Source organism: Nycticebus coucang, chromosome 4 (genome assembly GCF_027406575.1).
Source record: "Nycticebus coucang isolate mNycCou1 chromosome 4, mNycCou1.pri, whole genome shotgun sequence".
NCBI classification, from domain to species: Eukaryota; Metazoa; Chordata; class Mammalia; order Primates; family Lorisidae; genus Nycticebus; species Nycticebus coucang.
The window spans coordinates 71,711,045-71,725,685 of record NC_069783.1 but is presented as its reverse complement, the minus strand read 5'-3'; the positions used below and the strand labels follow the sequence as shown (position 1 = coordinate 71,725,685).

Genomic DNA, 14,641 nt, shown 5'->3' with positions numbered 1-14,641 from the left:
CCCTGGGCTAAGTGCTATGAGAGATAGGGATGAGGCTGGGCCTGCCCTGAGGAGCTGGTGTTTCTGGTGTGAGTGTGTGTGCACACCCGTGCGTGTGGGTGTGTGTACGTGTGCACTCTCACATGCTGTCAGTGAACAGTGCAGGGAAGACTCATCTGAGGATGCTGGTAGGAAGACCAAATCCGGGACCGGCCACACCCCTTGCAGGCATCTACTGTGAGGTATGTCACCTCCTCACTCAGCCTGTTCCTCTGCTTATAAAATACAAATAGTAATAACTCCCCTGTCTCCCTCAGAGGGAGATGTTCTAAGAACTCATGTTACGTATTTGTCATGACTGTAGAGACAATAAGGGAACATAATAACATAAGTTAGTGAGTGTGAAATTGCATTGGGAAGACTGAGGTGCTGCTGGAAGGAGATGCCAGGCAGGGAGGGCAGGCCCCGAGCACCAGAGCAGACCTGGGACAGGACTGAGGGCAGGGAAGGGTCCTAGGCGAACAGTGCCCCGAGGGTCAGTCCCCTGGCTTGTACAGGTAACAATGAGACTTCCCTCCCTCCTATCTTCCTGGGGGCTCTGCCCAGTGGGGATACCTCAAAGCATCAATTGAAATTTGGGGTATATAGGATGAGAACGGGGTTTGGAGCACTCCATCTGGGTTCTGGGGCAAGGGATTCTCCTCAGTTTGGGGACCCTCTCATTTATCAAGCACTCCCTCCTAGTCCTCTCTCAGTCTGGTCTCTGCCTGAATGCCTCCTCCTCAAACAGGCCCTCCCTGGCCACCCCATCAGAACAGCTGCCATTATTCATGATCTCCTCTCCCCTTTACCCCCATATTTTTCTTCACAGCACTTACTAGTATCTGTGATCACTTAGCTAGCTGTGCATTATCTGTATGCTCCACTAGAATGTAATCTCCATGGAGGCAAGTGAGGCCTTTTGTTTACTGCCCTGCACCTTATCTAGTGCAATTCCTGGCCCATAGTAGGTGCTCCATGTTTGTTGAACGAATGAATGAGTAAATGAATGCTTTTATTTAATCCTCACAACAGTACGGTAAGTATGATATCCCTGTGTTACAGGTGAGGAGAAGAAGGTAAAGAGAGATTATATCATCTGCTTAGGGTCACACGCTAGGAAATGTCAGAGCCAACTGTGGCTCAGGACTATGACTGCAAAGCCTAGGCTCTTCATACTACACTGGTTGCCTCTTGGGTCTGCAGGTCGCATCATGTGATCAGTGTGAGTTTGGGTCCTGCCCTGTCAGATTTGGGGCCTGACCTCAGGAAGCCTGTATTATAAAAGAGATAGGTAAGACCCATACACAGGTCAGCTGCAGGTAAGAGCAGGCAGTTTGTAAATGGGGCCAAAGTGATCTTCAGAGATGGAAGACTATGGAGCCAGCAGTAAGAAGGACTATTTTCCTGGAGAGGGCTGCAGCTGATGCTGAGAGCAGGAAGGGAGAGCTTTCTAGGCACGGTGTAGGCCAATGGTGTGGACATGGAAGAGTCCAGCCTAGCTGAAGCAAAATGTGCTTGTAGGGGCCAGACAATGAGGGGTCCTGTATGCCTGGCCAAAGAGGCAGTCCCTCTCATCCTCGAAGAGGGCAGAGCCACTGGGGGTACCTGAGTGAGGACATGGTGTGTTGAGTACTGGGATTTCCAGAAAATAGGGCTGGGTATGGTGACTCATGCCTGTAATCCCAGAACTTTGGGAGGCTGAGGCAGCAAGATTACTTGAACCCAGGAGTTCAAGACCAGCCTGAGCAACATAGTAAAACCTCATCTCTATAAAAAATATAAAAGTTAGCTGAGTATAGTAGCATGTACCTGTAGTCCCAACCACTTGGGAGGCTGAGGCAGAAGGATAGCTTGAGCCCAAGAGTTTGAGGTTGCTGTGAGCTGTGATGCCATGGCACTCTACAAAGGGTGACAAAGTGACACTTTGTCTCTCTCTCTCAAAAAAGAAAGAAAATGGAGTGATGGTTAGTGTAGCATTGAACTGGTGAGGGGGAGGTGCTTAAACTTGGCTTTGGGAGTCAAGGAAGTAAGATGATTATTCTAGTTCTGAACCTCAACAGTCTAAGATCTGCCTAGTGTCTGGGTGCTACGTAGTCTGACTCAGTTCAAGGTCCAAAGAAACCCCTCTGGTAGGGTGGAGAGAGGTTGGCAGTCTGCTGCTCGTGGCAGTCTTGTATCTGGTTGGTCCTTGAGAGCCTCTGGGGAGAAGAAAAGTGTCCAGCCCTGGTTCCCCCGGGAATATCAAGATTTGTGCCCTGAAAGACCTGCTAGTCTCACATACACCCCAGAGCTGCAGGACTGTGGGGTAGGTGAGGCAGGATGACATAGCAGAGCAGGCTGGGACTGGTGGGAATGTGAAGTCTGCATTCCAGCTCCACCTCCTGCCAGTCTGCAACTGGCTGTGGAACCTCCCTCAGTCTCAGTTTCCCACATGAAAATGAGGACACTGCCCCTTCATCACCTCCTTCATCAGGGCTTTGCATTCACACCATCCATCAGCTCTGGGGCTCTTGGCAGGGGCCTGGCCCACACTCCCAGCCTCTTGGTACAGGGACTCTAGCACAGGACCTCTGCTGAGGACCTGGTGCAGGAGATAGCCGCCACATTTGGGGAGCCCCTGTTGGGTAAGGGAGTCAGGACAGCCAGGGAAAAAAGACAAAAGAACACTTACAAAGCAGCCTACTTGCAAATTAATGGAGTGCAAACTAAAGCTGAGCTCCAAGTGCTGAAGGAATGCACAGCACTGGGGGAGACAAGCTGTTGTGTGGCTAGAGCTGGAACCCCCCTCCTTCACCTCTGGCCTCTGTTTACCCTCTCTGGGAGGCACACAGGTCCTTAGGTTTCCTGCTGGGGTAAGAGAGGTGGGGTTCAGCATGCTTAGCTGTCTTTGAGTCTGAGACTGAAAGGAAAAATCTCTAGTCTAAAGCAGAGGAGTCTCCCCACCTCAGTGCAGAGAACTGGGCTGCCTCCGAGGATAGCATCCCCTCACCCTGCACCTCACCTCCCCACAGGCCATAGACTTCATATGCTACACCCACACCCACCCCACCACCCTCCACAGCTCCAACCACAGTGAGGAGGAAGCTGGTTTTAGACCCAGGACTGGGATCTGCCCCCAGCTCAGAGCCAGCTGCCTATGCTGGCTCAGGAGGGCTGTAGCTCACTCACCGCCAGCCTGGCATCCCTGGCCCTGGGATGGAGGGAGGCGGGTAGAAGCACCAGGCTGGGTCACGGTGCAGGCCACAGCCCATGGTGGCTCCCTGAGTCCACTCCCCCACTTTCTTCACTCCCTGGGCTCCGGGTCTTTTATTTCTCCCAGGCATTCGCACATCTCTCCATCTGCATATTTTAACTCCCCCAGCTGCCATTCCCATCCCTCCCTGCCATTTCCCTTTCCTCCCCTCCCCCTGTCCTGCTGTATTCACTCTCTGGCTGCTCTGGGCCAGGACTCCCAAGGCTCCTATTTGACTACAGCCTTGGTCCTGCCTTCTTCTTGAGTTGGGAGTACAGGGCTGGGGCTTCCTAGACCCCTTCCCCAATGGGGACTTCAGCCAGCCACCCCTGCAAATGGAGCTGAGGTTACAACCCCACTTAGAAGGTGATCTGTCCAGTGTCCCCACCAGGAGGTCCCAAGGTCTGAGCCCATGGCCCACCCTTCACCTGCCAGGGAGAGAGCTTCACTCTTTTCTCTCTGTCACCCTTCCCTGCCCTCTGTCTCCAGGGACTTTATACCCTTTGTCACTGCCACTGGAACAGAAGGGCAAGCCCCTAGTGTTGGGGGGTGGAGAGAGACAGGGCTAGTCCAACATTCCTTGTCCTACTTAAGAAGTGATCTCAGGGCTTGGCACCCGTACCATAGTGGTTATGGCGCCAGCCACATATACCGAGGCTGGCGGGTTCAAACCCAGCCTGGGCCAGCTAAACAACAATGACAACTGTGACAAAAAATAGGCGTTGTGGCAGGCACCTTCCAGCTACATGGGAGGCTGAGGCAAGAGAATCTCTTAAGCCCAAGAGTTTGAGGTTGCTGTGAGCTGTGACGCTACGGCACTCTACAGAGGACGACACAGTGAGACTCTGTCTCAAAAATAAATAAAGAAGAAGTGATCTTAGGACCTTTCTCAGCCTTACTCCCAGCCCAGGAAGCCTTGGAGTCCTAGGAGGTTGTGGGGGGACTGGGGGATCAGAGAGATTCAACCTTGATTTAGGTACCTTTGTCCTTATGCTGTTAATCCTGTGGAAACTTCCCTTTCCAAAAGCTAAATTCAACAGCTGTACAGATCTTGGGATCTGGGCTAGTAGAAGGCCACCAGGACCTTCCTTCCCACAGGTGGCACGGGTGATAACCACATAATGACGATGTACAATTACTGAGCATTTACTATGTGTCAGGCCAGGGCTAACTAATTTTACTTGCATAGAACTTACAGGTAGGTAGATCTTTGTTAATATCTGAGCAAGAACATGTGGGTAGGGTTTCTCATAAGTGTGGCCTAGGATACCACTTTAGACTCACAGATGATTGTTTAAAATGGACCTGGGAGTTATCCTGAATCAGGATTCCATGGTTGTGAGGGACTCTTGGGAGCCTGCATTTTGATCCACCTGTACTTTAAACTTTGAGAACTGCTGTCCCCAGTTTTGCTGTCTGTTCAGGATTAGGTGCTCTTGGGATTCTTGTCCCAGGATTTGAGTGTAGTATGGGGTTTGCTTGCACCCCACACTGTGCCCTGCCCCTGGAGGCCCTCTCACCTGCCTGTGGCAGATTTGGTGCCCACCCAATATCTCCTGGAAAATAGTCCAGTCTTCCATCCTGTTGGCACCCTGAGGCCTCCTCACTGGAGTGCTGTGGTCTCCACAGTATTACACAGAGTGGAAAGTTCTGATGAACATGGTGAAGGCATACTTGCCAGCTGATATGTCCCCCATGCTGTCTGGGGAGCTGGAGGACGCAGGGCCCTGGAGGAAGGTTTATCATGGCCCAGTCCTGCCTTCTGAAGCTGGTCATGGGGAGTGGTGCTGGTGATGACAGTGACAGGCGAGCCTGAGCTGGTAGTAGCTGGGATGACAGCACTCTTTGCCTTGGACAAGTCACCACTCTCTCTGTGTTCTTGGATTGAAGTTGGTAAGGTGGCCAGTGGGTGTCTTCTGTTCTCATGCCCAGAAGAGGATCACCTCCTCCCAGCTGTGTGTGTATGAGTGTGTGTTTGTGCACGTGTGTGTGTGTGTGTGTACACACATGTAGTGTGCATGCTTTGTCTTCTCTCCTGAACTCAGCACCTATTCTGGTCCATTTGCTATTTAATTATGCTCTGCCTTCAAGAACAATCTTACTTTCCTGTGTGTCTACCAGGAGCAGAGGCTAATAGCTTCTTTGAGCATTTCTCCCATGTGTGGCCTTCTTGGCACAGGGGTGGACATGTGGTAAATAGGTGCCCTAACAGTGTTCATTTATGATTTGAGTAGTTGCAAGTTCTACCAGCAATGTCCTTCAAGGCAGGACCCAGGGAGTGGAGTGCCAATTGGGGAAGGCCCCAAAGACAGAATCTACTACATGTCTTTAGTTGCAGGCTGGCACTGGCCCCAGAACCATGCCACCCAGGACCTGGATTCTGAGTGGGACCCAAAGTGGTGGCTAGCAGTCAGCCTATCCCATCTCTTTGTTTCTCCTCCACAGGACGGCTCTCCTACAGGCGCGCCCCCGGCTGCTCCTCCCTGTGCAAAGCCTCGTGTGCCTGGCAGCCTTCGGCCTGGCCCTGCCGCTGGCGATCAGCCTTTTCCCACAGATGTCAGAGGTCAGAGGGGAGTAGAGGGTTAAGGGCAGGGTGGAGAATGGGGGGCAGGGAGCCAGCCATTGGTCATTTGTTAAATATTCAACGGAGCGCTGACTCCTTAGCACTGTGGTAGGCACTGGGGTTAGAATCCTGAATAAGACTGGCCCAGGCTCTTACCTCTCAGAGTTGAGGGTTGAGCAGCCAACACAGCAATTAAACAGAAGGGCAAATGAACTTCAGAGAGTGTTAGGGTGTGAGAAGCTCAGCTAGATGTGGGGGGAGACAGCAAACCAAACCAAGCTTGGAAGTAAGTGGCATTACAGTGGAACCTGGGTTCTAGGCTGGAGCTGGCCAGGTGAAGAAGGGGTGGGGGTACAGGAGGATTGGGGATCAGCCAGCATGGCAGTGCTGTGGCAAGGCAGCATGCAGTGTGGCCAAGAGTTGACCAAAGTCTGCAGTGGAACAAAGTAGAATGAGGTGAGGGGTCAGGTGAGGGCTGGGGCCAGGTGTGTTGAGGAGTTGGAAGCCGAAGCACAGAAGATAAATGTCATTCTAGGGGGCTGTGTGAAGCAGGACCACAGATTCCTGCTTTCAAAAGGTCCCATGGCTACATCTTGAGGCTGGGTTGGAGCTTGGGAGGAGAAGGAACCATCATGAGGCTGTGGTGAACATCCAGCAAGAGATGGTAGAGACTTGGAGCAGGCTCCTGGCAGTGAGCATGGAGAGAAGTGGGTCCTTAAAGAGAGTTAGAAGGGAGCTGCATTAGGATTTGATGAAGAGCTGCATGTGCTGGGAGGGAAGGAGCAGGTGTAGGTACCACTTCACAAGAAGGCTCCAGAAGGAGGGGCAGATGTGAGGGAGAGGAGCCTATGGGACATGCAAATAGAGGTACCATGTGGGATGGTATCTCTGGGTCTAGAATCCAGGATAGAGGCCTGGGCTCAAAGGACAGCAGTAGAGGTTACCAGAATAGAGACACTACAGGGAGCCAGGGTAGCAGGTGTTATCACCCAGGGGCAATGTGAAGGACAAAGGCCCTGGAGGGAGTCCAAGGACAAGTGGCCAGGGAGAGAAGGGCAGAGCCAGGCCTACTGGGGTATGGACATGGGTGGGCTGTCCACAGGGTCAGCCCTTCTGAGAGGCAGAATTCCGTGAATTTAAAAATCATCCATTGGCCAGGCTCAGTGGCTCATGCCTATAATCCTGACACTCTGGAGGCTAAGGCAAGGGGATTGCTTGTTCTTACAAGCCTGAGTAAGAACAAGACCCCATCTCTACTAAAAATAGAAAAAAACTAGCTGGACATCGTGGTAAGTGCCTGTAGTCCCAGTTATTTGGGAAGCTGAGGCAAGAGGATTGCTTGAGGTCAAGACTTTGAAATTGCTGTGAGCTATGATGCCATGTCACTCTACCCAGGGCAACAGAGTGAGACTCTGTAAAAAAGAAAGGAAGGGGCTTGGTGCCTATAGCTTAGTGATTGGGGTGCCGGCCACATACACCAGGGCTGGTGGGTTCAAAGCTGGCCCAGGCCTGCTAAACAACAATGACAACTATAACAAGAAAATAGCTGGGCATTGTGGCAGATGCCTGTAGTCCCAGCTACTTGGGAGACTGAGGCAAGAGAATCACTATAGCCCAGGAGTTTGAGGTTGCTGTGAGCTGTGACACCACGGCACTCTACCCAAGGTGACATAGTGAGACTCTTGACTCAAAAAAAAAGAAAGAAAAGAAAAGAAAGGAAGGAAAGAGAATCTTTGGTGTCTCAGTTGATAAAGACAAACTCTGTCTGCAAAGGGCCTGGGTGGTAAGTTAGACTTGGTGCTGAGGAGAAAAAGAGAAACATGCCCATACCTGGAACAAGAGGTGGCATCGAAAGAGGCTTTTGTTTATCTATCTTTCCTTTTTTAAATGGCAGATACTGGAGCATGTAAGTAGTATAAACATGAAAGGGAGGAAGGCACCAGGAGGGATGTTGAGGACACTGAGAGGAGGATGTTGGGGGGAATGAACTCCGTGAAGAGGGGAGTAGACCAGAGCTCAGCAGAGGGAGAGCCCCCTCCCCACAGTAGTAGGCAGAAGGGGGGCAGATGCAGCTGGGGTGGGGGGTTCGGGGCTGGGAAGTTGAGGGAATTGTTTTGATGGCTTCTTTGTTCTTGTGACTGAGCAGAGAGGAAAGAGGAGGATGGGGACATGGGGAGGGTCAGGGGTCTGAAGACTACAAAGGAGTTTGAGACATCTAGCAGGGAAGATGAGAGACAGCTGAACCAGAAAGTCAGGGGAGCCCTGTGGACGGTGCAAGGGGCCACCCAGAAGTATGTGGCAGGGAGGGTCATGGGGCCCTCTCTGCTGGAGTGTCATCGGAAGGGGGGCATTCAGAACATAAGGACAGAAGAAAGGAGCAGAGAACCTCCACGCCAAGCCGAGGGTGGAGGTCACCATGAGCAGGAGGAGACAGTGGGGTGTTTGGAGTATCTGAGCTCGTGAGGGATGGGGGCAATGGCCAGAGGAGGTGCCTCTAAGTCTGATTCAGCACTCACCTGCTACATGCAGGGTCCTAGGAGAGGCAGTGCCAGGGGTTAGGGCTCCTGGAGGGGAGCTGGGGGAGGTGAAAATAAGGGCTTGGGTGTTGTAGCTGTGAGGGCTAGAGCCCCAGGGTCTTAGAGTAGGAGAGGGTGACCTGCCTCAGGCCCTAGGTCCCTGGAGGTTGAGAACTAGGGTAACTTCCCTCCAGAGCCCATAGTTCAAGGGGAAACATTGGCAGGTGCATGGGACCTCATCTAAGACATGCCAGGACAGAAGCCTGGCATGTGATACATGCCGCTAGGACCCTCATCTCCTGCCCACAGGGCCCAGTATCATTAAGACTAGGGCACCACTTCTGCTCTGCTCCCTCAAGAAATCTGCAGCCTGGGAACTCCAAGTAAAACTGAGGACACCAGGTTTCCTAGAAGTCCTGAAGATGGGAGGAAGGGTATTTCTCAGTGATTTCTTTCATCTTCATCCCCAAAGAGCTGGACCTGGCACTCCCTGAAGCCATTGCATCTCTGTGCAATCAGCCTGAGCCTGAGTTCTAGGCCAACATCACAGTCACCTGTGTACTTATAGACACCACTTATAGACTCATGACTCTGTCTACCTGTACAGAGAGGGACCAGGGCAGAGAAAACCCAAGATACAGAGTAGAGACCACCCAAGTTGGAAAGATGATCAAGGTTATCCAGTTTACCATGCTCCTGGCTCTGGGGGACAAGGGGAATGGAAGCCCAGAGCAACCACAGGACCAGCCCAAAGACACAGAAACCACGTGCTGTAAGAAAGGAAAACTCAGAGGTGTACCCTCCATGTCCAGAGTCCCTAGAAAAACTACATCAATCTGAGGCAAATAACAGAGTGATGGCTATTCACCCACCACAGCCTCTAGCCCTGGCTGCACAGAGGTGGTTGAAAGTGAGGTGCCTTGGCCTCACAGAAGCTCCATGTCAAAGTCTCGGCTCCTTCCTCCCTGATGCCTGACTCAAATAGGCATTAAGTGCGTTCTTCTGAGTATCTAACCAAATCCCTTCTTATTGCAACACAAGCCTCTTTCTCCAGCTTGGGAGGAGTATAGTCTTTGTATAATAAGACTTTGTCCTCTGGGAAAAGAGGGTGGGGGCATGATTTTCAGAGCTCCTGCCCCAGCTGCATGGACCCCAACAGGATGCAGGCTGGCCTGGGGACCATGGGGGTATTTTAGGCCCTATCTGTGACTCATGGCACCAAGGCTATCAGCCACTGGCTGAGAGAGGACCTTGTTCTCCCTATCCACCCTCCCAATTAATTCTCTCTAATGAGGTGCTTCTTTTGCCATACAGGGATCATGTCTCACATCCCAGAAGCCAGTGGGATTTGCCACAATAAGTCTGGACTTGCTTGGGCTGACCCAGTTGCCAAAAGCCACCAAAGCTGTCAACAGAAGTAATCGCTAGAATGCAAATTAATTAGAGGACTTGGAGGTAGACTTTAGTAACTAGTTCCTAGAATGGCTGGTCTGCAGTGATTGGTATGGGGTTTCCAACTCACTAGCTCCTGAGGTTGAGAAAAGGACTTCAATCCCCCCTCAATTCCTGGGAGAGAGTTTTGTCTGCTCTTTTCAAATTACTAGTTCTACCTGTTAGTACAGTAGTGAGGATCAAATTGCAAATGGTCATAATGGCTACCATTTACTGAGCGTCTACCAAAGGAGGCAGCATTCTAGGAGCCTTATGCCCTTCAAGTCCAAAGCGTTATTGAATATCAAGGGATGTATCCTAGGTGTATGACTCTAAGGCTCTGGGGAGAGATTTTGGCTAGAGATATGGAACCTGCAGTGCACAGATGGGAATTGAAGCTGAGAAAGGAGGGGAGGTCACAGTGAGGGTAGGAAAACCATCACAAAAGGGAAGGAACAGTCAAGGGCCAGGAAAAGCCAGGGTGGAGGCTTCATGGAAGCTGAGGTGAAGGCATTTCAAAGTGGAGGGAGGGGGCTCTGCAGAGGGGACAAGAAGGAGCTGCTGAGACTTGGTAACTGAATGATGTAGCTAGACATGGCAGTTGAGCAAAGGGCAGCCAATTTCCTCTTTGTCCAGAGAATTGAGCTCAGGAATGAGAAACTGAGAGAACAGCAAAGAGATGATGAGATGAGGTCAGGGGCTTGGAGAGAGGGTGGTGATGCAGAAGGAATGCCCATAGCCCAGGCGAGAAGGCATGGCCTCCATGGAATCCTTGGGTCCAGTGAGTAGAGGAGCCTGGTTGGCTGTGGTAGGGAAATAGGGGCCCAGAATATGACAGTCCTTCAAGGTAGGTGCCATTATTTCTTGTTTACAAATGACAAACCTGAGGTACATTAAGGTTATATACCTTTTCCAAAGTCCTAAGTTGGTAATGACAGGTGGCGTTGGTATTCCTGGGTTCTAAGCAGACTTTGGACCCAGGCAGAAGCATTCTGTTACCTCTCTGGCCCACCCACACCTCACTATCACTCAAAATAAGGAGGCCCCAGTCTAAGCCCCAGGCTGCTTGCTGCTCATTCATCAGTAGGAACATTCTAGTGCCCTTCTACCCTTGGCAGGGAATCATTTTCACAGGGACTTTTTGAAGTAAGTGTGTCTTTGTTTCCCAACCCAGAGCTGAGGAAGGGGGTAGGGGAGTCTAGAAGACCAAGAATCAGGACTGGGAATCTCCTAACAGGTTGGGGAGTGTTCTGGGGGAACTGAGGACCAGGGTCTGGGCTCCCTTCTGGGCCCCAGTCCCGTTGCCCATACAGGGAAGTGGTGGACCCTGTGACCTACAGGTTAGTGCCACAGTGGACATTGGCCAAGGCCCACCCAGCCAGCCTGTGCCCAGGCGTGGATGGACTCATCAGCACCCAGAATCTCTACCCTACCCCATAGAGCTCTAGTGCTTCCCTCTTCTTCTTTAACCAGGATGGCCATGTCACCACGGTGTCTCAGGGAGCCTCCATTCTGATGGTGGAGATAAAAATTCAGTAGAGGGAATATGTCAGGTGACAGTGCAGCTATGGTGAAAATGAAGCAGAGGGCCATGCTCCATACAGCTTTCCATTCGGCTGGTACTTGAGGGCTTCCTGTGGCATGGTGGGGCCAGATTTGTGGTGGCCTTTCTGGCCCTGCCCGCTCTGGATATTGGGGCTCTGGTAGACGTGATCACCTCTGTCCCCTTGCCACACACACACATTAATGCCTGAAGTCCCTCAAGGGAGATGTCCAGGGTCCAGTCTCTGGGCACTCCAGCTTGGCGACCGCGGGATGATGGTGAATGTCCCTCCCACTCTGGCAGCCGATGGTCCCCACTTGGGAGGCTTCCAGTCCCATTTAATGAACCTCCTGTTTCCTCAGCTCCAGAAGCAGTACCTAGGGTGGTGCCTGTGGCTCAGTGGGCAGGGCGCTGGCCCCGTATACCAAGGGTGGCGGGTTCAAATCTGGCCCTGGCCAAACTGCAACAACAACAACAAAAAAGAAGCAGTAGCTTGGCCGAGGCTCCCTCCCACATTCCTGCCTCTATTTCTGTCTTGTCTTCCTTTGTGCCTCTTCTCCCTTCCTTGACTCCTCTTAGGCTCTCCCCCACCCCAGTCCCCTCCCTCTTCCCCACTATCCCCCTGGGAGCTCGGGGGCTGGGGAGCGGGGCTGCATATACTAGCCAGAGCCATTGTTCAACAATCTGTTTTTGTCTTCATCTTGTTGGCAGGCGGCAGGAGAGGAGCAAAAGGTTAATGAGGCACTGTGCAGCGGGCTTACCGCGTGAACGGGCGGGCGGCGGGCGGGTGAGCCAGCCGTGGTGACAGGGAACTAATTAGGAGCAGTTTAACAGGAGGAAAAAGTGAAATCTCCTCTTCACCAACTGTCAATAATTAGCTGATTTGGTGAGGTTGAAATGTGTCCACAGAAGAAGGCAGGGCTTGTCTGTGAAAGAGGAAGGCATGGGGAATGGGGACGGCCGGGGGCGTGCCCTGACCCTAGGTAGTACTGGGGCCAGAGGGACTATCCTCTGTCCCCCCAGGCCTTCCCTCTGCTTCTCTGGCTGGCATCCCTCAGCCTCAACTCTCTGTACAACTTTGAGTCTTAACCTCAAAGACCTCAGTTTCCCTGGCTATAAGACGAGGTGTTGGAACTAAATTTCTTCTTGGCTCTGTCCAATGAGATTCTGGAAGTGAAAACTTGAGCCAAGGGCCCTGGTACTAGAGTCACAAGAGCTAAAACTGGGCTGAGTGACGTTGAACCAGCTGCTGACCCTCAGACACCTCTGCAGCATGGCTGTGTCTGCTAAGGCCATCCTCTGGGCCAGGCCTCAGAATGTCCCCTTAGGGTATTCCCATGGCTGGTGAATGGTGCCAAATTGTAAGAGGGCAGGGCCTTAGCCTTCCTTGGAACACACCTCATAGTCCTTGGACCCTCATTCAGCTTTTCAGTCCTCCCAGCAGCTATAGGGCCGCATACGGGATAGGAAAGATGGCCAGCGCGCCTCTTGCCTGGGCTGTAGGCGGGGGGAGGGCATTACCGCTGTTATAGGCGCTGGAGGCTGAGAATGTGTGTCTCTTTTTCCTGTCCCAGTTGGTGCAGGGATCTCTGGGGCAAGGAGTCAGGTCCACTAGCAGGAGGGGTGTTTCCTGTGTGGCCTTTTTGCTTTTTGGTTGTTGGTTTTCTGGCCCCTGCCCTCTGAACTTCCCTTCCTCCTCAGCAGAGGGTCTTCTCCCCATTCTTCCCAGCCCCTCCAACTTTTGCCGAACATCTTGACTGGAAGAAAGACATCATCAAATGCCATGGTTAGCCCTGTCAGCCTCCCACCCCCTCCCTTTTAGCCTAGCCCTCTACTTAGCTCTAGAGGGTGCTGGGGATTAGAAGGCACGTCATGTTCTGAGGAAGACTAAAGCCTTCCCCATGTCCTCAGCACCATGTCTCCCCCTGGCCCCAGAAGGTGTCTCTCAGAGGCCATATACATGCTACAGCTGAGGTATGAGGCTCAGCTTAGCTACCCCATCCTCATGCCTCACCACCTACTCTTTCCTGCCTCTCTCCTTACAGCTCTCAGAGTCAAGAAACAAAGAGGTATGCCCTCCCTGTATGGACAAAAATATTTGTACCCTCAGTGGGTGCCAGAACTTCTATTCCCTCTCCTTTCCCTCACCAGCCCTGAGGAAAATGGCAAGACAGCTATGACCCACCAGAAGCAAAAATGTCTCCCCTAGCTTACCTCCCTTTCTCTGAGAAAGCATTTAATCTCCCAGCTAAGAATGGGAAGGAATTGGGAATAAGCTCAGGTCCACATTCAAACTGTTTTAGAAAAATGGCCCCTCCTCCAGGAAGTCCTCCCTGATATGCCCCACCCGAATCTCTCTCACCTCACACATAGACTCTGGTGGTGTGTTTCCTATGCCCCATATCCCACCTTGGGACAAGAGCCCTTTCTCCCTCCTTTAACATGTAGGGTGTCCTTGAAGCTAAGAACTGGCACTGTTTATCAATGCCTAATACAGAGCATGGCCCATGTGGATTCACCTTGACTTTGTTGGTTCCTGCTTCACCCACTCTCCCAGACTGATGTAAGGCCCCCCCGCCCAGAGACATGTCTTGGGGGCATTATGTCCAACCTGAGCACACAGCAGCATTTACCAGCATCTCCCAGAGCAGGGGCCTCCTCCTCTCCAGTCTCAAATCCATCTCCTACTTTGCTTAGAGATGTTTGTTTGGGGTTTTTCTCATTTACTGGTTTAATCAGTCCCTACTGAACTCCAAAGTGGGCTATTTTTGCCGTCAGAAATCTGCTGCCTCCCCGCCCGCTGCTTTCTTGGAGTTTGCCCACAGGACCCCCCAGGAGGGATGGAAGGGAATGGCAAAGCCGCTCAGAGCCCAGGAACGCCAACGCCACCTGTCATGTTGCCTGTTCCCCACACCCCCACCCCAAACCTGTGCATGCACACAGGCCCAAACATGCACACACAAACGTGCACACATGCCCAGATAACAGACCTCAGCGGGGCTGCCTGCAGCCTGTCTCCCCATTCTCCTTTTCAGGACCTTCTAGAACACCTAGCTCAATTCAGGACAAGAGGGAGGAGGCTTGGCTGTGCAGAGCTTTCATTGAGAAGATTAAAGGCATGGATATTTGCAAAGTGTTTGGCATGTGACTGGCCCTCAGCCCTGTGAGCTAAGTGAATAAGACTGGGCCTGGGTGTTGGGGTGACCATGGGGTCTGCCCTCTTCATGCAGCATCCTGTGGGTTTTCTAAGCCTCCAAAGGATTCTCCCATCCATTTCTTGATATTATCCTCATGCCAGCCACAGGAGGTAGAAAATCTTCCCACTGCACATGTAG

The 14,641-nt window shown here is 52.1% G+C and overlaps 1 protein-coding gene across 6 annotated transcripts in view; it reads left to right on the top strand.

Annotated features, from left to right (window-relative positions):
- SFXN5 (sideroflexin 5) overlaps positions 1-14,641 on the top strand; it is a 122,740-nt gene that overhangs the window by 97,955 nt on the left and 10,144 nt on the right. For 5 of the 6 annotated variants that reach the window (XR_008379386.1, XM_053587032.1, XM_053587031.1 and 2 more), the window contains one exon: positions 5,699-5,816. The exons of the other annotated variant lie outside the window; for it this stretch is intronic. Coding sequence is in view for 4 of the 5 variants with exons in the window: in XM_053587032.1 (XP_053443007.1) it covers positions 5,699-5,816 (118 nt within the window). In the remaining variant the exon portion in view is untranslated. Of the gene's footprint in view, positions 1-5,698; positions 5,817-14,641 lie in introns of those variants that run through there. 6 annotated transcript variants of the gene reach the window in all.